The sequence below is a fragment of the Lactuca serriola genome, chromosome 7, assembly GCF_051521515.1.
Source record: "Lactuca serriola cultivar US96UC23 chromosome 7, Lser_US96UC23_V15, whole genome shotgun sequence".
Classification (NCBI taxonomy): domain Eukaryota; kingdom Viridiplantae; phylum Streptophyta; class Magnoliopsida; order Asterales; family Asteraceae; genus Lactuca; species Lactuca serriola.
In genome coordinates this window covers 9,156,091-9,180,777 of record NC_136414.1, presented here as the reverse complement: position 1 = coordinate 9,180,777, position 24,687 = coordinate 9,156,091, and the positions used below count along the sequence as shown (strand labels likewise).

The 24,687-nt window shown below is 37.0% G+C and overlaps 1 protein-coding gene and 1 long non-coding RNA gene across 7 annotated transcripts; one reads left to right on the top strand and one right to left on the bottom strand.

The window, feature by feature from the left end:
• Positions 1 to 715: 715 nt before the first annotated feature.
• On the bottom strand, positions 716 to 2,716 carry LOC145062132 (cytochrome P450 76T24-like). The gene is made up of 3 exons (XM_079009767.1): positions 2,232 to 2,716; positions 1,709 to 2,143; positions 716 to 1,532 (listed from the first exon to the last, which is right to left on the bottom strand). Exons 1-3 carry the CDS (start codon positions 2,676 to 2,678, stop codon positions 924 to 926), a joined length of 1,491 nt encoding a protein of 496 aa, XP_078865893.1. The 5' UTR covers positions 2,679 to 2,716; the 3' UTR covers positions 716 to 923.
• A 197-nt stretch (positions 2,717 to 2,913) lies between these two features.
• Positions 2,914 to 4,492, top strand: LOC145064976 (uncharacterized). 6 transcript variants are annotated; one of them, XR_013688179.1, is made up of 5 exons: positions 2,920 to 3,240; positions 3,347 to 3,508; positions 3,630 to 3,948; positions 4,075 to 4,190; positions 4,288 to 4,492. It is a non-coding gene; the product is annotated as an uncharacterized LOC145064976 (long non-coding RNA). The 6 variants fall into 6 exon arrangements; XR_013688177.1 differs by having other exon boundaries at positions 2,923 to 3,240; positions 3,630 to 3,744; positions 3,810 to 3,948; positions 4,075 to 4,492; XR_013688178.1 differs by having other exon boundaries at positions 2,924 to 3,240; positions 3,630 to 3,744; positions 3,824 to 3,948; positions 4,075 to 4,492.
• The last annotated feature ends 20,195 nt before the right edge of the window (positions 4,493 to 24,687 follow it).

Below are 24,687 nucleotides of genomic sequence, written 5' to 3'. Positions count from 1 at the left end.
ATTATAATTACTATAATACTATACATATTAAATTCATAGTAGAATAGTAACATAAAGTAGTGTTCTCACGTTCTCACATTAAATAGTGTTCTCATTTGCTTATTACATAAATGCAAAAGTTAGTATTTTTTGTGTTCACAACTATTTCACATAAAGAAAATTAGCTAAACATGGTTGATATATTGGAAATATTTCAGTTATTTTAAGATAACAAAGTTAGTTTCTTTATTATGCTCAATACAAATTTGGACCTTTTGTTATACCACATTTGTTCACGATACTTTTTTTATCTCCTATTTTAATTACATCAGATTTGGAGGTGCCAGCTAAGTACCACAACACTTAGGTCTTAAATTTGGGATAAAGCATAGGAAAATCAATGTTTTTAGTTCCCTAGTAATTCAAGTGATTTGTCGAAAATTCATTTATTACTAAAAACATAAAATGGTTATAACAGGGGTCAAAACTATCAAATTTGTTGGAAATTTAGTAGCTTCATATCTCTCTATCATTTGTATGTCTTTGATGACTTACACAAAAAAATCAGACATCTGGCCCCGCAAAGCGGGGTTACTCTACCTAGTTTAAATAATTGCAAGTGTCTACAACGGATTAAATCCTGGAACAAATCTGCCACTTTATATTACATTCAAGTATTCATCAATACAAAGATTGATTTTCAACTAAAATATCAATAAAAATTTATATCAGGGACTAAACTTAAATAGCAACATAAAACCATAAAATCATCGATAGTTGTTGTTTTCTTATTTTATACATTTACTTATTAACCGACCCAACTGATCGCTAATCATACATGTCTACTCATATATATGTCATGCTAACATTATTAAAAGTTATATGATACCGATACCATGATCCCAACAAGAGCTAAAACAACAAATACAATGATTTAAAAACCATCAAAGTTCAATCGGAATGGCCATGAGTGGTACTTTTCTTGGCAATGTGAGTCCAAACTTCTCCTCCATATCCATATCTTGTGCTCTTATATTTCCATCAAGTTTCCAATCAAACTTATGAATCAAAGACCCCAACAATATATGCAACATTCTATGAGCAATATTTAATCCCGGACATATCCTCCTACCCGCACCAAATGGAATAAACTCATAATCTTGGCCTTTATAGTCAATATTGACTTCCAAAAATCTTTCTGGCATGAACGTTTCTGGGTCTGACCAAATGTTAGGGTCACGCCCCATAGCCCAAACATTACAAAAGATTTGTGCATTTTTAGGCACGATGTAACCTTGGACTTCGACATTGTTTATGGCTTGGTGTGGGACAAGAAAAGGGGCCGGTGGATGAAGTCTAAGAGTTTCTTTTATCAAAGCTTGTAAGTAAGGGAGTTGGGAGATATCTTTTTCTTGTATATTTTCCTTTTTGTTTTGCATGAGTTTAGTAATTTCTAAACGAGCCGAATTCATTTTTTCTGGGTTACGGATAAGCTCGGTCATTGCCCATTCCAATGTACTCGATGTTGTATCGGTTCCCGCGATAAACAAAGCCTACAATAATTTATGAGATGATTAATCCTCAAAAAGTTAATATCAGTATACATAAGTGAACTAGATACTTTTAACGTATCAATTTAACCGCTAAACTTTTTTTTTTTTTTTTTTTTTTTTAAATTTATATCAACATAAAATACACTTAAGTTGTAGTTGTAAAAGGATTTACTTACAAGGAACAAATGTCTCATGTCTTCTCGACTAAACATAGATTCTTCTTGGTGTACGAGGTTGAGCAAGGAGTCCAAAACATCATTGTTTGTTAACGATGATGAACTTAATCTTGATTGCAAACGTTGGTCAACTATCCTATCAATAATAGTCAACAGCTTTTTACCATAAACATTTCCTTGTCTTACAAATCCTTGTGGATCAAACGGTTTAAGTATCGGAAAAAAGTCAGCTAGATTTGGCCTTCCCCCGAAATTCAATAACGCCATCACTGCTTCCTTGAACTCTTGTGACGATTCAGTATCATATTCAGCAAAATCCACAGAGAATATTAATTTGGAGAGAATGTTAAGAGTTGTGGTAAAGAAAGCAGCACCAATGTTTACAGCTTTTTCATTTCTACAACATTCACGCACATGATCAACAAGTTCTTGTACCTAAGCATGCATAATCAATTGAAATTGATAGTATACACTTGATTAAAAAGATTCACATTAAATCAAACACATAATTGAAAACATTTACCTTCTCCCCACGGAGGAGTTGACTAGCATCTAAACATTGCACAGAGAAGAAAAACTCTCTGGTTATTCTTCGTAGTCTGCGCCATTCATCTCCGGTGGGCAGCCAAGCTATGGAGTACTTATCGTGGTCCACTATTCTGGCGGTGTAAGGAATAGTCCGGCTAGAGAAGGATATATCATGAGTGTGAAAGAACTCTTTGGCCAAATCAGGTGACGAAACAACTATCGTTGTTCTGCTTCCAAGCTTAAGAGACATCAAAGGACCATAGCGTTTTGAGAGTGTGGCGATAGATCGGTGGGGTTTGTCGCTGAGTTTTAACAAGTTTCCGATGACCGGAAAAGGGTAAGGTCCCGGCGGAAGCCGCGAGTTGCGGCGGCCGGAGATGGTGAGGGCGTAGATGAATGTGAAAAGGCTAGAGAGTAAGAGAAATAAGATTGGATAGTCCATAGGGTTATGTGTGTGTACGTGGTGTGGAATGCTCAGTCTTATTGGGGTTGTCCTGTTGACAATGCCAACTAATTTTGTCCTTATATCTAAAAAATGGGTAGTACTGTTAATAAAATTTTATTTTTTTAGTTTATCCTCTTCCAAATAAAAAAAATACTTTTATGCGATATGTGAATTCCAAAGCCCATAATTTTGTAAAGTCAAATTCCTAAAATACCCTTCAAACTGTCATTCTGTACGTGTATTGTCTTTTGTTTCTGTATCAATCTCTATTCAATATCTTTTTGAAAACCCCTCACCCCATCAAATCAGCAAAGAAATCCCAAAATATAAGGACGTAAATCATGCTCATATTCAAGAGATTTAAAGAAAGCTCATTCTCACTCACTCATTCCAAAGCTTCATAATCCATATCCATCTTTCTTCACAATAGTTGTAGTCCATTCGCTTGTAATTCGTTTTTGTTATGTAGTAATCTCGATTTTCAAGATGAATGAATCAGACATGCTTAAAAACGAGAACTGGGAGGAGAATTCCCATGAGGAAATCACACCTTCTGCAGGTTTTTTACTCGCTAGATCTTTTCTCATTTTAAACTTTAGTTGTTTAATTTCAGTATCCACTTTTGAATCTCTATAGTTTACAAGTTACAAATGTTTTTACTTCAGTAGATTAAAATTGTCAACAAACCGTGTTGATTTGCGAAGTATAAAATGGATTTCAAAGTTCTTGAATTATGATCTATTGCAATATAGTATGGAAGTACTTATGTGCCCCTCTAGCAAGAAAATGACCAAAATCTGAAGAAGATGCAGACATTACAGGATCAGGTTCTTTGTCATTTTCTATATTTTACATGTTTTTCATGTTTCCGTTAGGAAAAAAATACAAAAAAAGAAAAAAAAAAGTCATGATTGTTGCTAATTAAGAGCTATATTGGTTGTTGAACAGATAAACTATGGCAAACAGGTTGAGAAAGATTTGAAGGTTTTGAAAGTTAAGAATAGTAATGATGGGGTCTTGGATAAATCACTTGAAGTTAAACTATTTAAACAACAAGCCAGAGGTGCTTATGTTTCTTTATAAAAGTATATATCTTTATAAAAATTATAAAAGTTTTTCATTTTATAGTGGACCAATTATAGGAATTACTACAACAAATTGAAAAAGAGAAAGAACCCAACGTGGAGTAATGTGACGTCACAAGTGGAGTATAGTAGGCATTGTTTGGAACAAAGGCAAATGAATATAGAAGCTTTTGGTTGTTGAGGTATGGATTATTTTTATAAATTCTCATATTGGATATTGTTCATAAATTATATATATATATATATATATATATATATATATATATATATATATATATATATATATATATATATTTAAAACTTGTTAGGGGCAGCTATAAATGAAAAGATTAACATGGAGAATGATTCAGTAGCATCTACACAACAAATATTAGCATCTACACTACAAATATTACACCATAAATCTGAAGAGATCACTAAAGAGGTGAAAGTGTTTTTTTTAAATAACCAAAATGGTATCTTATTTTGATTAAAACTGGATACAAGTGAAATATATATAAATGTATTTTCTTTGGGTGTAGTTTTTGGAGTATTCAAATTCTACTAGGCACTTTGTTTCTCAGATTGTGGAAAAAGCACAGCGCATCACAAACTGATCTTTTTAATGCTCTACTTTTTGTTTGATGATTATATTATGATGCTGATTTTGCAAATTCTTTTGGATTAATGTTATTAATGGGTAAGAAACTATTATAAATTCAATAAATTGGTCATTGGTAGGAGGAAGGGTATATTGGTCTATTTGAAGTAGAGTGAATTGATGTGCATGTGATTGTATCTGTTAGTTTGTGTGTAGCTGTGGGAGGGGTGTTTTGACTACTTACTATAACAAACAAAATTTCTAACCTTTGTAAACTAATGAAGGTGTAGAAATCGTTGATTAGTCATTACGATTTTAAATTATAAACAATGTTTTTTTTCTTAACCGTGGTTTCTACGGGTAATAACCTAGTAATTTATACAAACATGATTTTAATGCATTAGTTTACATTACTATAAATATATAAGATATATAAGGTCATCAAGAGTACACATCATCTTTTTAATTAAAATTAAATTACAAATATAACAAAATGCTAGTTTTTCAATTAAAATAAAAACATTACAATTTAAAAAAAAAGACCAAACAACTATTTTTTTTAACGGCAGAAAAAACAAGCAATTATATTTTAATAAAAGCATAGAAAAAAAATAACAAACATTCAAAAATAATCCTAAAATTACATAAAATAAAAGTTTCCATAAAAAACATATTTCAAAGATATTACTATTCTTCGTTCATGTTGTTTTGGTACGAATGCTCTGCCATGGGCGTGTTCGGCACAAAACGTTTAGGAGCGTTTGAGAGCTTCTAACTTCTAGCGTTTGAAAAAACGCTCCGTTTTGAACTGAAGGCTTCATTTGACACTATAAGCTTCTAGCATTTAGTTTAAATAAAACGCTCCAAATCGAAAAGTTAATTCATGTAGCGTTTAAAAAAACGCTACCAGCTACTCGCTACTATCTAGTTTTGTCTAACACGCCCTAGATCTTCTAGAAGATTGAAACACGTTTCAGTGTTTTGAATTTCAATTACTCTTGCTAAAAATTTAGTCGAACCAACTATAAACTCTTGAGTCGGGTTACCTATGTCATTCTCGTCGTACGTGAAAATTGCTCTACCTTCATGTTCAATAATCATATTATACATTATATGTTTTAAATTTTCCATATCCTAGAGTTGTGAAACATATTTCATCACATAACATGTGTGCTTGAGGACTCCAGATGCCCTCTTTATATCCTTTCTAGCAGATTCTTGTCTTTTTGTGAACATCTTTGTTTTTTCAGTTCGATGTAACGCGCATGCCTTCATAAAGGTGGAGTAATATGAGTATATACCATCACAAAGGTAGTAACCTTGTTTGTACGAATGCTCATTCTCCGTAAATGAAATATAAGGTGCTTTCCGGTCCATATATTGTTGAAAATGGAGGACATGCCAAGATCATTCCTGGAAATCCATGTCTCGCTTCATGTGTCAAATACAATCTCCCAATATTACATGCAGTAGGTTTGCATAAATATTCTTTATGAAAAACCTCATAAACACATGCATAAAAATGATCTACACACTCATTTTCGGTCATCTCAAATACATTTAAGTACTCGTCTGTTGCATCAAAGGCTATATCGTATCCTAAATATTTAAGTGCAGTCGCACATTTCTGTATAACACTAAAGCTCATTCTACCTCTACCTCTAGCATCTAGTTTTTTTTTTTTTTTTTTTTTAAATATTCATATTGTGCCTCTAAAACATTACTAATATGTAAAAATAATTACTTATTAAGATGAAAATGATGTTTGAATGTGTTATCATTATAAAGACAATTATCGACAAAATAATCACGTACCAAAAGTTCATGTGCGGCTTGGCAGTCTCGATTTACAACTGTTATTATATGTGTAACATCTGTACTCTCTTCATCCTTTATGTGTTGCACAATATTAAAGAATGTCGAGATAAACTCCCCATCATCATTTGAATCAAATTTTTCAAAAAACCTATATATGTGATATTTTATAGAGTAATTTAAAAAATGCATTTGGTTAAATTAAAAAAAAATGCATTTGGACATATGGTATAGGTGGTTGTATTTATAGTTAATTTAAAAAAAATGCATTTGGTTAAATTAAGCCCATTATTTGTGGTCAATCGTCCTCTCAACAACAATCATCCATGACAACAACCAACAAATGATGGTCGGGGTGGTGTTCGTGTTTGTGGTTCGCGCTAGGTGGACAATGCCCTCCGTGGAGAGTACTCTAGAGGACCTAACAATACAATCTAAAATATTTTAGAGTATTCTACAAATATGGATTTAGTAGATTTTGGGTTTAGAAAATTTAGTCTAAAATAGGCTTCAAATCCTCAAAACGTTGAGTAAGATATGAATGAAGCCTCTCCATACTAAATCATTCAAAGTGTTTTATCTACGTATTAGTTGGTGTTTATATTTGCAGTATAAGTGATAGTGATTAAGGCATAATCCCAAAAGGATAACGAAAGATTATTTCCACCGATTAGTAAGTAAAACGTATCTAGTAAGGTTCATTTCATCCTTTATCATCTCTAAGGATTTAGATGGTTCTACTGGTTTGTATCTCAACTTTATATTTGAAAACTTCAACAAAGGTTTCACAATTATCTTTTAACATTTAAAATATAATTACAACGACTATAGTTTTTGATAAAGATGATTAGATATCTTATACTAAATATAGACATTATTTAGAAAGGAAGTTATACATCATAATGTATAGTTCTTTAATAATTAATTTCCCTACAGTTTAGTGAAAATATAATTTGTAACTTTTATATATAAATAAGATTCACATATGTCAAATAAAGTAAATTATTTTCCTTCAAAAATCTATTTCTTGAAGTTGGAATATGTGTATTTTATTTATATAATAAATATAACAATGTCATAGATAAGTTTGATTCAAACCATGTTTGTGTGGAAAGTGTTTGCATATAGAATTTATTATTCAAAAAACATTGATATTTATTTTATAATTCTATTAAGAGATCTAATTCTCAAAACATAATTTAATCATTTCAAAATACTAAGTTGATCATTATGAAAAACAATTAAGTAAATAATCAATTATCTAATCAATTAAATGATATATATATTTAGTTAGACTAAATTAAAACATACATTGGTCCAAAACAAACATTGTTTTACAATACAAGTATTTTATATTCTAAGTTTAAATAATAAACTCCACCAGTGAAGTAACTTGCTTGTGCTCAACTTGTAACGACCCAATTTTCTCGTCCAAAAATTTCGTTTTTAAAACATTACTTTAGAAAACATTAATAATTAAAAACATTGTTTGATCAAACCACATCACAACGTAAACCATGTCTAAAAGCCAAATCATACAGCCAATCGAAATATCAAAGTATAAATCCCAGAGGAATCTTGTAAGTGCGGAAACCAATGTGTGTGTATGATGTGCCGCTACCGCGCCAGCTCCTTCCCCTTCGATGAAGAGGTACCTGAAACCAAAACTGTAAACTGTAAGCACAAAGCTTAGTGAGTTCCCCCATAATACCTCATACCATGCAAGCATATAACATACAACATTCAGCTAGGAGTTACGGGCCTCGCCCACACTCGTGAAGATACGGGCCCTGCCCACACTTCGCTAGCCGGGAGATACGGGCCTCGCCTACACTCGTGAAGATACGTGCCCTGCCCACACTTCGCTAGCCGGGAGATACGGGCCTCGCCCACACTCTACTATCTGGGAGATACGGGCCTAGCCCACACTCCACTCTCGGAGAGATACGGGCCTTGCCCACACTCAACCGCTAACTCATAATATACAAGTATCACACAGACAACAAGTATAGACAACTCTATCATACCGACACATATATCATAATTAACTAAACCAAAAGATACGGGGTAGGCCCACACTCTAGTGCTAACTGTTGGATAAGTTGTCTAAGTCCATAACTATTTCGGGTGTGTACTTGACCCGACCCGACATGGTCCATTTGGGTTGCATGGCACCATGCAATTGGATAGACTAAATGAGAGTAATAACACTTGGAGATTATTAATATATTATAAGTTCTAATATATTAATAATATTATTTGATTAGTTTGATCAAGAATTAATTTAGAATTAATTAAGTGATCAAAGGATAACTAATTAAATATATGGGTTGATTATGTAAATCAATCATATCTTGTATAGTGGGCTACGAGGCTCCATGGATTATCAAGTTGGGTTCCACCCATAGGATGCTCCATGGATGCTCCATGGGAGTTACAAACCCGTGGGTCATGGAAATGAAGAGTCATGACACATTAGGGTTTACATGGTGTAACCCTAGATGTGTCAACACTATATAAGAGTCCCATTCTCCACAAAATCGGCAACACATAAGAAACTAGAGGGCTTGGCCGATTTTAAGAAGTGTGTATTCTCTCAAAAGTCTTTCCAAGAGCATTTGGTGTTGTGTGAAGCATTTGAGGCATCACACTTGGGGTGCTAGGCTCACAAGGTTTCAAGGAATATAAGCAACAACAAGGTAAGTTTTTTCTATCTTTCATTCAAGTTAAAATTGCTCCCCATGTATGCTAGATAGGAATATAACCTTGGAAATTCAACTTTGCATGATAATTAGACAAACATAGATCCAAGGTTATTAGGGTTGCATGTACACTTAGGAAGTGTTAGAATGCTCAAAACCCATCAGTGGTATAAGAGCCTAGGCTTGTTTGTTTGTTATTTGTGCTAAAAAGTTGAAGAAAGTCGAAAAACTTGCTGTCTGACTGCTGGACTCGTCGAGTCCATGGGGGGACTCATCGAGTTCACTTGTATCTTCAACCTACTCGTCGAGTAGGTTAATGCACTCGGCGAGTAGGGTCGACAGAGTGTAGATTTTCAACTTTAGTTGCTGGAAATGGATTAGAAACATTACCCTAAACTGTTTTGGTACTTGAAAACTTGTTTTAGATGGTGTAATGTCTTGCTAATTCATTTACAACAACTAGTTATCAAAATTACAAAGTTTTAAGTGTAGTTTTGATTTATGAAAGTGCTTATGTTCATGTTCTTGATCTTATGATGTTTAGATGATCATAGGAATTATTTGTAACCTATGTGGTAGTTTAATTCTTGATCATAATGTGTTTTAATGGTATCCATAACTTGTCCTCAAGTTATGGAAAACCAAAAGTCACTTGAGTTAAAAACCATTAAAAGAACACAAGAGTTAGAAAAATAAAGAGTCTTCATTTTATTACTCTATTAAACTCATAAGTTACAAGAAATGAAAAGTTTTGAAAGTTTACAAAACTTGCCCTCAAGTTTTGGAACAAGTAAAGTCAAGTTAAAACTTTAGTTCCAACCCTTAGAATTTTAAAAGTTAAAATTCAACCCTTATACTTATATTATTATGATTTAATAATTATATATTTATATGTATAAGAACAAAGTCGTCTTACCGCTAGTACGCCTCATTCACGAAACCGGTCTATAAGGTGGGTATAAGGTTGTTGCCTATAAAATGGCAACTTAATGAGTGTCCACTCTCACCCACCGCTTGCTTGACCGGTGGAGGGTCGTTAGCCGAACGGGTAAGACAAGGACTTATAAATTCTCATTAAAAGTATGATGAATATTATAAAGTAACTAAATGTTTTATTAAATTCCCAATCTTAGTTACTTTAGGAAAAATGTGAATAAGGTGCTAATCCATGAAATTACACTTTACACTTTGTGTAAGTCGTTGGTGGAGCGTGTGTGGTTAACCGGCACACTAACTTGGACTTAACAAGGTAGGTAAAGGGTGGCTTAAGGTTTATTATAGTATCGGTGGAGCGTGTGTGGTTTACCGGCACATCGATTGAGTGATAAACTTTAAGGGTACCAAGTGCTTTGCATGGTTACTTCACACCTCGTTTTGTGATCATCGGTATCCCAGTCACAAAACTTGGAGGGCACACTCGAGATTGAAACATGCCTTTGAAAAGTTCATTGAATCTCAAAGAATCTAGGAATTTCTAAGAACCAATCAAAAAACCTAATATCTAATATTTTGGTTTTCGTGGTGGAAATTGGTGAATCGTCATTCACCTACCTTTCAAATATGTTATAGCTTGGATTACGGCATACCTCTTCCAAGTTATAATATATTGTGATTGGATCCTAGCCTTAATATTACATTTGGGTGTTTTATTAAGGACTCTCCTAATATCTAAACTAATCTTGTCCATTTCTTTCAGATGTCTTCGAACAATGCTGCTTCTAGCTCTAACCCTAATACCTCCTTTACCCTTATGAACTTGTGTGGGAAAGTCACTTTTGATGGATCCAACTTCAATGAGTAGATCAGAAACATCAGGATGATCACCCGCTACGAGGACAAAGAATATGTCCTTGACAAGGAGCTTAAGGAGATTGATGAGACCACTGCAACTCCTCAGGAGATCGCTGACTTTCAGGCACATGAAAGGGATGCTACGAAAGTGGCATGCATCATGATGGCCACGATGACAACGGAACTCCAAAAGTCTTATGAGGATTTCTACCCTTATGAAATGCACCAAGATTTGATTGAAAGATACCATCAAAGTGCACGACAAGAGAGGTATGAAATCATCTGCTCCATGATAACAGCCATGATGAAGGACGGGGAATCCGTCACGAGCCGCATGCAGAAAATGCAAAGGTATGTGGATCGTTTGCTGAAGCTTAATGTGAACTTCCCTGAGGAGCTTGCAATAGATATCATTTTGCACTCCTTACCATCGTGCTATGATCAATTGCGCATGACATATCACATGAATAAGGAAGAGGTCACACTCAACAAACTTCAGGGACTTCTCAAGACCGCAGAAACAGGTCTTAAGGGGAAGTCGGTTGTTAACACTCCTACTCCAAACTCTACTCCGGTTTTGGCAATCGGGAAAAGTCGAGGGAAGAAAAGAAAGAGCTCTTCGAAGGGTACCAAGGCTCGGACCCTTGATGGCTCTTCTTCAAGTGGAACCAAGAAAGGTTTCATCACTCCTTCTTCTGACCCAAAAGAGGCTGAATGCTTCTATTGCCATGAAAAATCACATTGGAAGCGGAACTGCCCAAAATACCAGCAAGATGTGAAGGATGGGAAAGTTAAACCCAACCATGTAGGTATATACACTATCATTTCTAATAACTCACCCCATTCTAAATCTTGGGTCCTTGATACCGGTTGTGGTATTCATATTTGTTGTGACTTGCAGGGACTAAGAAGAAGTGAGAATGTGGAGCAAGGAAGAATAAACTTAATCATGGGGAATAGGAAAGCTTTACCTGTTACCAAGATCGGAGTTTATACTTTATCGCTAAATAGTAGGTTTAATTTAGATTTGAATAAATGTTGTTATTCGCTAGGAATGGCAAGAAATATTATTTCCTTTCATGCTTTGTACAAACAAGGGTTTACCTTTTCGTTTAATAATGAAGTTGGTTCTATTGATGCTTTCTTTAATAATGTTCTTTATTTTAAAGCATTACCTTGTGATGGTGTGTATGAAGTTGTATCTGTTATAGATAACTTAGGAAATAATGTTTTGTGTATTGATTCTATTAATAATAATAACTTGGATAAAGCATCATTATGGAATTGTCGTCTTGGACATATAAGCAAGAAACGCATAGGCCAACTCCAAAAGGATGGAGTCTTGGATTCATTTGACCTAAAGTCAGATGATAGTTGCGAATCATGCTTACTTGGAAAGATGACAAAGTCACCCTTCACAGGTTCTTGTGAGAGGGGTGAAGGTTTGTTGGACCTTGTACACACGGATGTGTGTGGACCATTCAAACATGCCACAAGGGATGCTAATCGTTATTATTTTACTTTTACTGATGATTACAGTAGATATGGATATGTCTACTTGATCAAGCATAAGTCAGAGACTTTCGAAAGGTTTAAGGAATTTAAACAGGAAGTCGAGAATCAATTGGGCAGGAACATTAAGATGCTTCGATCCGATCGTGGTGGTGAGTATCTTAGTTCAGAGTTCCTTGACTATCTAAGGGAATGTGGGATAGTCTCACAATTGACACCTCCCAGGACACCACAGTTGAATGGTGTGGCTGAGAGGCGTAATCGAACCTTGTTAGATATGGTTCGTTCCATGATGAGTCGAGCTTCGCTACCAATCTCATTCTGGGGGTATGCCTTAGAGACTGCCGCCCATATCCTTAATCCAGTCCCTACAAAGAAAGTTGCCAAAACTCCTCACGAGATGTGGACTGGTAAAGTACCCAAACTAGACCACATCAAGATTTGGGGTTGCGAGGCTTTCGTGAGACGCGAGACTCATGATAAGCTCGAACCCCGAAGCGAGAGGTGTATTTTCATCGGCTACCCACAACAATCCTTTGGTTACCTCTTCTACAGACCTAGTGAAAATGTGGTCTTTGTAGCTAGGAGGGATTTCTTTAGAGAGAGAGAGTTCATAAGCCAAGGAAACAGTGGGAGGCAAGTTGATCTTGAAGAAAATCAAGAGTCAAGCGGTGAAGGAACTTCAAACCCTAACACTCAACTTGAGGAGGAAACTCCTGTTGAGCCAATTGACAAGTCTATACCTCTGAGGCGTTCCACAAGGGTTAGGAATGCTCCTGAGCATTACTATGGATTCCATATTACTGCAGAAGGAGATACACTTATCAGTGATGAGACACTGATAGGTCTGGATGAACCTAACAGTTACGCGGAAGCCATGGCAGGCCCTGAGTCAGCCAAGTAGAAAGAGGCAATGGACAACGAAATACAGTCCATGTATGACAATCAAGTTTGGAACTTGGTTGAGAATGTACCAGGTCGTAAGACAGTAGGGTGCAAATGGGTCTTCAAGAAGAAGACCGACATGGATGGTAATGTACATACATATAAGGCTAGACTGGTTGCAAAGGGCTTCTCTCAAATTCCTGGAGTGGACTATGATGATACCTTTTCTCCAGTAGCCAAGATTAAGTCTATTCGGGTTCTGTTAGCCATAGCTGCATTTCATGACTATGAAATATGGCAAATGGATGTCAAAACCGCTTTCCTTAATGGAAAGTTGGCTGAAGATGTTTACATGAGTCAGCCAGAGGGTTTTGTCAGCAACGAGCACCCTAATAGAGTGTGTAAGCTTGAGAAATCCATTTATGGATTAAAGCAAGCATCTCGCAGATGGAATCTTTGCTTTGATGAAAAGGTCAAGGAATTTGGCTTTTCTAGGAGTGAAGATGAGTCTTGCGTGTATGTCAAGGCTATTGGGAGTATAGTTAGCTTTTTGGTGTTGTATGTGGATGGCATACTACTCATAGGAAATGACATCCCAACTCTGCAGGAAGTTAAGTCCTGGCTTGGGAAGTGTTTCTCTATGAAGGACCTAGGAGAAGCTACCTATATTCTAGGGACAAGGATCTTGAGAGATCGGAGTAAAAGACTAATTGGACTTAGTCAGAGTACCTACTTGGATAAGGTGCCGAAGAGATTCAGCATGCAGGATTCCAAGAAAGGAGAGTTACCCATCCAGAGCAACACCAGATTGAGTAAGACACAAAGCCCTAGCATTGAGGTTGAGATAGCAGAAATGAGTCGAATACCTTATGCTTCGGCTCTAGGATCGATCATGTATGCTATGACGTGTACTCGACCTGATGTAGCCTTTGCCCTGAGCATGGTTAGCAGGTATCAGGCGAACCCTGGCAAGGCACATTGGACTGCGGTAAAGAATATCCTCAAGTACCTACGGAGGACTAAGGACTGGGTCCTTACCCTCGGTGGGAGTGATGACTTGAGAGTTGTAGGGTATAGTGATGCTAGCTTCCAGACTGATAGGGATAATTTCCGCTCTCAGTCGGGCTGGGTCTTTACCCTAAATGGAGGAGCAATTTCTTGGAAGAGTTCCAAGCAAGAGACAGTGGCTGATTCAACTTGTGAATCAGAGTATATTGCAGCTAGCGAGGCGGCAAAGGAGGCGATATGGCTGAAGAACTTCATTGGAGACCTTGGAGTTGTACCAGCTATTAAAGAGCCAATGGAGATTTTCTGTGATAGTGAAAGTGTTGTTGCCTTAGCCAAGGAACCAAGGGATCACGGGAGATCCAGACACATCGACAGAAAATACCATTTTATCAGACATCGAATAGAAGAAGGACTCCTCGTGGCAAAGAGGGTATCATCGGATGAGAACCCAGCAGATCCCCTCACGAAGGGACTGACTCGGGTTAAGCATCTCCAGCATGCTCGGAGCATAGGGCTGAAGGATGATATTAGATTTAGTAGTTAGATAACCCAGAAATTTGTAAAGTGTAATTGACATTAGATGATGAATAAAAGGTGTTTTATTTATGAGTAAAGGGTTGCTATCTTTTGTCGATCGTTTACTATATTTCTTTTGCATGTTTTGACTTCCAGAATAATTTTGTTTGGTATAACATATTATTCAAACCTCCACAGTCGGTCATATGTTGGAAGTAGGTATGAATCAAGACTGTCATGATTGCTTGCAGAGGTCTAAGGTGTTGGACAAGGCTACAACAATCATGAGTGCTCATAAGTTCTGAGCATTGGACTCAACCCACGCTCACTGGAATCACTTCATGGAATTCTATCTCGAGTGATCGTGAGACGGTAATATCATATAAGTCTTCAAACCTAGAGATATGATTTGTTACTTACAAGTTGGTTATGCATTGATTGTACGAAAACGCATTGGTAACTCGATGTTATAAAACGTGCTTTTGTGTATAATTCAATGAGTGGTAGAACAAACATATGAGTCGAAGTTTATCTGTTCCTTCTTGTATTAGAAGCTGATATCTGGGCCCCTCGATGATTTTGTTTTGACCTATGTACCGGGCCCGGTCAGAACTAAGTTGATGTGTTCAATTAAGTTCTTTGTCAAACAAATCGGAAATCGAGAAACAAACTGTTGGACAATAAGTAAGACATTGTTCCATGTATTTGTCCGGCTGATATCTAGAACGGAGGAGTATATGATCCCTTATCTTAACTGGCGTACCATCATCTTCTCAGTTCCGAGAGACCTTGAAAGAGCTACGATTGCCGGTCGGTTCCTAAAGTACTGGAGTTATAGTTATTAGACTTATCCAAGTGGGAGACTGTTGGGTAAGGTGTCTAAGTCCATAACTATTTCGGGTGTGTACTTGACCCGACCCGGCATGGTCCATTTGGGTTGCATGGCACCATGCAATTGGATAGACTAAATGAGAGAAATAACACTTGGAGATTATTAATATATTATTGTTGGATAAGGTGTCTAAGTCCATAACTTATTTGGTACATACTTGACCCGACCCGGCATGGTCCATTTGGGTTGCACTTCACCCGAACTATTTATGGATAATTTTATGAGAGTTATACACATATGTTTATTAATATATTGTAAGTTATAATATATTAATATGAAGTCATGTTGTTTAATTAGTTTTAGTCTTAAATTAATTATGAATTAATTTAGAGATTAAAAAGAAGACTGATTAAATTATGGGCTATTATATTTTATATAGTGTGGGCTAATACTCATTTGTTAATGGGCTAAGCTAATATGGAAGTCCATGGATGATCCATGGAGCTTTTAACCCATGGATCCTTGGAAAGGAAAAGACATGGGTTATTAGGGTTTCACCCTAACCATGCACACTATATAAAGAAGCATATGATGCAAGAAATGACACTCTAGTTGTGTGAGACTTAGTGGTGGCCGATTTCATAAGAAAGTATACTATTCTCTCAAAGTTTTCCAAGTGTTTGTGGTGATTTGTGATTCCATTTGAGGCATTCACACTATTGGTGCTTGGCTCTCAAACTCCAAACAATCAACCATCATCAAAGGTATGTATTTCTACTAGTAGTTTTATGATTCATAATCCTTATGCTATGCTAGTTAGGAAGAAACCTTGGAAATTATTATTTGCATGTATTTTAGAAGAAAACATAGATCCGAGGTTTATTAGGGTTGCATGCACACTTAGGAAGTGTTAGATCGCTCAAAACCCAACAATTATAAGTTCTAATAAATTAATAATATTATTTGATTAGTTTGATCAAAGAATTAATTTGGAATTAATTAAGTGATCAAAGGATAACTAATTAAATATATGGGTTGATTATGTAAATCATTCATATCTTGTATAGTGGGCTAAGAGGCTCCATGGATTATCAAGTTGGGTTCCACCCATAGGATGCTCCATGGATGCTCCATGGGAGTTACAAACCCATGGGTCATGGAAATGAAGAGTCATGACACATTAGGGTTTACATGGTGTAACCCTAGATGTGTCAACACTATTTAAGAGTCCCATTCTCCACCAAAATCGGTTACACATAAGAAACTAGAGGGCTTGGCCGATTTCAAGAAGTGTGTATTCTCTCAAAAGTCTTTCCAAGAGCATTTGGTGTTGTGTGAAGCATTTGAGGCATCACACCTGGGGTGATAGGCTCACAAGGTTTCAAGGAACATAAGCAACAACAAGGTAAGTTATTCTATCTTTCATTCAAGTTAAAATTGTTCCCCATGTATGCTAGATAGGAATATAACCTTGGAATTTCAACTTTTCATGATAATTAGACAAACATAGATTCAAGGTTATTAGGGTTGCATGTACACTTAGGAAGTGTTAGAATGCTCAAAACCCATCACTAACATCTCGTCTACACGGGTTGGCCTTGGTGCCTTAGACCCGTTCCTACTGGAAGGAAACTCACCTCGAAATAGCTGCTGGCCTGTGTGGGAATTGACTGATTGCTGCTGCTGCTGCTCCGGAAATCCTCCTGCTATAATTTCCACAAAACACTCAATCAAACACCGCTAACTGACCCTCAGGTAAATTGACCATTTTACCCTTGATCAAGTTAAAAGTCAAAGCCAGAGTCATCTTTCAGTTGACCCGACTCGCCGAGTCCTTATCCAATCAATTGTCCTGCAACCCGTCTTTACTCGTCTAGTTGGGCGTTGACTCGACGAGTTCTCCTTCTAAACTGATAACCAAGTCCTTCATCCTACTTGCCGAGTTGTATGAACAACTCGCCGAGTTCATCTTCATCCGATGAACAATTTATGCTGTGACTCGGCGAGTTGTATGAGGTGGTGGCTGCCGCCATGTGTCGCCGGTGTGTGTGTGTGTGTTTATTTTAGTATAGTGTGTGTGTGTGTTATTTCGTGAGTTCATTGTAATTGTAAAAAAAACTGGAATAATGAACGGAAAAATCAAACCACCACCGTTAGGTGGTGGCTGCCGCCTCCTGCCGCCACCGGCCGCTGTGTCGGGTGGCGGTGTGCTTTGCCTCCTGTGATAGATTCGTTTGGGGGGATAGAAACCCTAATGGGCTCAAAGGAGCTCTAATGGGCCCAATGAAGCTTAATGGACTCTAATGGAACCAATAAAACCCATATGGGCTTAATAAGATTCTAGTGGGCTTATTAGGCCCAATAAAGCCCTAATTGTCATAAAAGGCCAACTAATTGATAAATGGGCTAATATTTGGATTTGAACACCCTAATGCCAATGAAAACCTAACTTTAAGAATTAATCGTGTCACACACACGAGAATTATTTAATAACTTGAGATATTAAATAATAATCATTGGCAAAGATTAATCTAAGCAATATTGGACTTAATGGGTTAAGTAGGAAACTTAACCCTAATCATCATTTTATTTGAAACCCTAATTTTTCTTGGGTTTATTATTGGGCCTTTCTATTGGGCTTTGATGATTGGGTTATTAAATGGACTATCCAAGATCAAGCAAATGGTCTAGAGTAATTTAATGGGCCTAGGGTAAGGCCCATGTAAGGGGCTTGGGCCCAATTTGGAAAATTGGGCCATAGATGGGATATAGTTGGGCCTTAATGATTATATGTGTTGGGCCTTAAAATGAGACCATGTATAGGCCTAGGCCTAATTTAGAAAATTGGGCCATATGTTGGGCTTTGACAGTTCGGGAATCTGTTAGCTAGCAGCTGGGGTCGAGCCTGCGGGACTTCAGCAAGTGTGGGATTGTGTTGTCGGGACTTCATCAGTGTGAGGTGAGTTACCTTCCAGTAGTGGTGGGTCTACGACCACAATGCTGGCCCACCAGTAGGAGTTGTATGTTAGATGATTGTCTTTGTGATATCATCTAGGTTGGATACCACCTGATATGTTATATGTTGGCATGATATGTTATATGTGATAGTGGTAGTAGGAGGGGAATAGTCCCCAAGTTTGGTTGTTAGGACCGAAGGGTAGTTCGGACACCCCATATATGTCTGATAGTATGTTTGTGTTATGATATTTGTGATAGTAGCTGAGTGTGGGCAAGGCCCGTATCTCAGAGATAGTGGAGTGTGGGTGAGGCCCGTACCTCCATGAGCGTGGGCGAGGCCCGTATCTCTTAGCTGTTTAGTATATGATTGTATATACTTGTATGCTATGGTTTAGTGGCTGAGTGTGGGTGAGGCCCGTATCTCAGAGATAGTGGAGTGTGGGAAAGGCCCGTATCTCCCAGCTAGCGGAGTGTGGGTGAGGCCCGTACCTCCATGAGCGTGGGTGAGGCCTGTATCTCCTAGCTGTTCATTATATGATTGTATGGTATGTGGTATGATGGGGGAACTCACTAAACTTCGTGCTTACGGTTTTCAGTTTTGGTTTCAGGTACTTCGTGTTTAAAGGAAAGGAGCCAGCTTGATCGCAGCGCATCACACTATGGTTTTCCGCACATGAGATCTTTGGGATTACACTCTGATATTGTTTTATGATAAAACGTTTGATTATTCCTACTCGGTTTTGACATGACATGGTATTACAGAAGTTTTATCACACTGTTGGTTTTATAATGACGTATTTAAAAATGAAATTTTTGGCCTGTATTTTTGGGATGTTACACAACTACTTACTCTTCTTAATTATATGCATGTTATTTACAAATATTAGATTAATATTAAGTACAAAGTGCTTGAGTGTTCAATGAACAGTATAAGTTCTATCTAATAAATACATGAATGACATGTGGCCAGTTCTTTTTAGATGAGAGAGACGTTTCCTCTTCCAATGTCTTGTTTCTCTACAGAAGAAACAAGATCCATCTCTATGATATTCTTGGATTTCTTGGGATTATAGATGTTCTTTCCTCAAACTAATGGCCTCTTAGATCACATAAGGTGACCCTTATCAGCCTTGTATTCTTCCTCTGTATGAATCCTTGTATCCATACAAAATATCACTGTATTTTAGGAATATCCACTCCACCTGACGAAACATGTGATATGCTTCTAAATTCAACAAGGCATCATGGTCTAGAATTACAGTTCTTAGTATTATGTCAAAAACATCTTCAACGTCATAAGAATGCTTCCAAAACGCATAATCTTCAGTTCTATTGGTAAGTGCAAGTTGTTTAGGAATAAGACATTTAAGAATGTATAATTTCTTATCTCTCTTCCATCGAATGATATATACTCTTGTAGTTCATCAACACAAAGATGATGCATGGTTATGAGATCAGATTTTGTTTTCATCTACAGAATTTTAATAGAATTCATTTAGTAGTTTCAATATAAAAATATTTAATAATTAATAACCTTTAAGTTTCTAAAAACATTGATTATCAAAGTCTAGGATTCAAGTTGCAAAACAAATAAATGGTTAGGTATCATTTATCTCGTTCGTTGAATCCAAAAAGGTAGATACCAAGTATCAATTATATTCTAATGTATATTTCCTAGCATTATGAGATCGCTAATAACGAAGTTTAATAGACATATTTGATCACATATATGCCTCAAATTTCTATTGTTCAGGTGACCTTTATCACAACATATTTCCGATCAAATCATCCAGTTTGAGGAACAACTGTAATTGGCCTATAACTTGGTCATAGAAATTGCGAATACACACCTCATCCATCAAAAGAAAACACTAGCGGATAGGCATCCTTTATCCCACTAGCTTATACACGTGACGTGTGAGTGTTATTCAAATTGGACCGCACATATTTGAGTTTAATAAGGGGTCTTTTATGTTTTTATAATTCTTGTTTAAAAAACATTTAATATCATGGTTATTACATATATCTAATAAATCATGGTATACTTTTATTTAACTCACATTTTAGCAATGTTCTTTTATAAAACCCATTTTTATATTATTGACGTGATCAAATTTTAAATTTAATATCTAACATTAAGTTTTGACGTTTGAACGCTAACAAACATTTATTAACCTTTTAATAAAACTTATTTTTATAAAATAAGGTTTAAAGTTTGATAAGTCTCTAAAATCTCGATTTTAATCTTATATAATTTTAATTGGGAAGTTACTGTTAGCTATTTTTAAACGATAAAACTCATTTTATTAGTAAAACATTTTTACCATCTTATGTTAAAAGATAAATTTAATTAAAACGAAACTCCTTGTGATCATTTTTATATTTAAAAAATTATCTATCATTTTAAAATCTAGTTTTACAAACATGCATAATATATAAACATAAAACAAGCATCATAAAACATCAAAAACATATGTGCATAAACCAGCCATATCTAGTAACAATTTTGTGAGTCATCAAAAAATGTCAAGTCCATTCCTAAGGGACATAAATGGACCAAATCTTCAACTTCTCTAAGTTTTTTCCTCCCACTTGATTTGGTAACTCCAAGTAGCAAACTTCACGATTATAAAAGTTAAAAATCATAGGGTGACACTTGATCCTCCAAAATGGTCTTCATCTTCATATTTTTACATTTTATATAAATAAACTATTCTAACAATTAATCTATTACTTACAAAAATAAACAAAATGAAAACTATCTATTCAATTATTACATACCATATGAATAAATAATTATTGCAACCATTTTGATAAATCAACACATACAACAACACAAGAGGTCCATGGATAGTTTATGCACAAAACAACACTTTGTTTTTCTAAGACAAGTTTTATGACTAAAAAGATGCATGTAATCTTCAAGTCATAAAAATAACAATTATAAACATTTTAAAGTTGTTATAGAAAGTATGTATGAATTTTCTTACAAAAAAACCATCCATGTTTTCCAAAAACAAAGATTATACCAAATATTCTAATAATATAACCAAGTTTGCAAAATGGCTCTGATACCAATTATTGAGTTTTATTCAAAAATCGGTTTCTAAAAACACTAGAAATGACAACAAAAGCTTTAAAATTGTGAATAAACTTAAAACCATTTTAATCCACCAAAGATCATTTTACAAAGCATGCATAAAATAATACAACCATAGGAAGAAAGTAACTACAACCTTTGAAGACTTTGTTCCTCTTGGGAGGTTGGAAGTTGATGAGGAATGTAGAGTTAGAACCCCGCCTTAGTTAGAAATGTAACGCCCTGTTTATTTAAAAATAAATAAATAAATAAATGTGTAGAAGCCCTAAAATGAATAATAATTGAGCGAGACGTTAGTTCGAGGAGTACAAGTCATAATTACAGAAGTCAGGGTGCGTTTGGTATTTAATAGACTTAAATTGAAGATATTTGAAGGCTTAAGGGTTTATTGGTAATTTAGGGATCTATTATGAAGGAAATTTATGAGATCAAGGCTTAAAATGTAAGTTTGGAGTTAGTTTGTAAAGATTTCTGAAGGCAGGGTTAAAAGTGTAAATTATGAACTTATTTTGAAAGAAAAGAAGGAAGGAGGGATCGATTATGCAATTATGGGAAAGTAATTAGTTTCGACGGGTATATAAGCCTCTTATCGGCCAAAACCCTAACCCTAGGAGTGTATACCCAGCCGACAACTTCTCCACCCTCATGCCTTCTTCCAGCCGCCACCATTGATACTCCATGCAATCGCCACCTCCTTATTCTCTTGAGCCTCTTCGATCAAGCAAGCCACCGGAGAACCTTTGCTGTCGGCGGGGTCATTCCTTGATGTTGCTTCGCTGCCGTCAAAGACAGCCACCGCGAAGCTTTGTGTTGACGTTAAAGACCCTCAAAGAAGCTGTGGCACCGCTGCCACCTTGTTGTTCATCCTTCTTCTTCGTTTCCTGTCGCTATTCACAGCCATATTCGGCTGTTGGCGGTACTGTTCTGATCGCTTGGGAGCTCGTCACTCAACCGCCGCCACTGCTGCTGGTTGCTTGCGAGGCGGTTGCTGCCGTCAGAGATGATGATGTCGTCGACGGTGTTGCTGTTGCCATCACTGTGCACCACCGGAGGTGGTTTCGTCCAGATTTTTGTGAAAGGCTTATTAGGGGTATTTCTGTTTGGCGGGGAACTGAAAGAAGTCGTCGCCACCACCGTGAGGTGGTGGCTGCCATTCGAAAACCCTTTGCTGACACCGCCTTGAGCCATCAGGTGGGTGGCTGGAGTATAGTATGAGATTTGTAGTATAAGTGTGTGTGTTTTGTCTAGCCGGAAAGTTAAGAATAGCCACCGCGGTGGTGGCTGCCGCCACGAGCCACCGTCGGCCACCATGGTGTGGCAGTGTGTGTGTGTGTTAGTTAGTGTGTTAGTGTGTGTGTGGTTATGTTTTGATCAAACATTGTAATTGTAATTAATTTGGTTAATAATAAAAATAATAGAAACCACCACCGTAAGGTGGTGGCCGGCGCCGTGAGCCGCCATCGACCACCACTACCCGAGGTGGTAGTGGGTGGTGCCCCGCTAGCAAACCCTAATGGGCTTAGATATTGGTTTTGGACCTATTGGGCCATGTTTGGGTGGAAAACCCTAATTATTAGTATAGGGCCTTAGACTTATTGGGCCCACTTGTGGGCCATTGGGATTGGATTGTGAATTAAGCCCAAACTATTCCATGCCATTTATCTAGTAGATTAAAGGACTTAATGGATTAAGTCCTTAATGAGCTAATTGAGAAAATACTAATATTTGAGAGATTATCAGCACACACACGAGAATTATTTAATAAGTGAATATTAAATAATAATCATTGGCAGGAATTAATGTAAGCAATAATGGACTTAATGGATTAAGTCCTTAATGGATTAAGTCCCTAGTGTGTTAAGTCCTTAGTGGGTTAAGTAAGAAACACTTAACCCTAGTTATCATTTGATGTGAAACCCTAATTTCACTTGGGCTTTGTGTTGGGCCATCCGAGAATAATCAAATGGGCTAGAGTAATTAGTTGGGCTTTAGGGTAAGGCCCATATGAAGGATTGGGCCCAATTTGGAAAATTGGGCCATAGATGGGCTATAGTTGGGGCCTAGATGGTTGTATGATATTGGGCCCTATAATGATACATGTTGGACTGGACTGATCAATTGGGCCTTAAGGGATGTCCATGTAGAGGTTTGGGCCCAATTTGGAAAATTGGGCCATATGTTGGGCTTTGATCCCTAGTTGACTTTGAGCCTATGGATGGGGCCTTGGGCTTGGGTAAGCCAAGCTAGGGGTAATGTAGTAATTATCCAAAGCATGTATTTTTAGTTATGTGTTAGAACCCAATTATTAATTGGGTGTTATTTGGTGTTGACAGTTCGGGAATCTGTCAACCAGCAGCTGGGGTGGAGTCTGCGGGACTTCAGCAGTATGGGATTGTGTCTACGGGACTTCAGCAGTGTGAGGTGAGTTTCCTTCTAGTAGGAACGGGTCTAAGGCCACAATGCCGGCCCGTTCAGTTAGCAGTAGTTTCCGGACTTCGGTCCGATGCAGTAGTTAGTATGTTTGATGCCTTCGTGGCTCAGACAGGATTATGTGTTATGCGTTATGTGTTCCGGGCAACGGCCCGATGCAGTATGCAATATATGTGTTTATGCTAGTTGATATGTTATGCTATGCTATGTTCAGTCAGTTAGTCCGGACTTCGGTCCGATGCAGGGGACGGGGTCCCAGTCAGTTTTCGGACTTCGGTCCGATGCAGGGGGCAAGGCCCCAATTAGTCCGGACTTCGGTCCGATGCAGGGGATGGGGTCCCAGTCAGTTTTTGGACTTCGGTCCGATGCAGGGGGCAAGGCCCCAGTTAGTCCGGACTTCGGTCCGATGCAGGGGACGGGGTCCGAGTCAGTTTCCGGACTTCAGTCCGATGCAGGGGGCAAGGCCCCAGTTAGTTCGGACCTCGGTCCGATGCAGTGGACAAGGCCCAGTATGTGCTTTATATGTATTGTATGGTATGTGGTAGTTTGGGGGAGCTCACTAAGCTTCGTGCTTATGGTTTTCAGTTTTGGCTTCAGGTACTTAGTTTTCAAAAGAGGTGCTCGGGAAGATTGCAGTGCACACACCATTTGTTCAGCCTGGGATGTTTATACTCTGATATACTTGACAGTTGTTATGATATTTTGAGATACATTGCTTATCATTTTTATATGAGGTTTATTGACTATGGTTTTTATTATTAAATTAAACGAAATTTTCAGACTGTGTTTTTG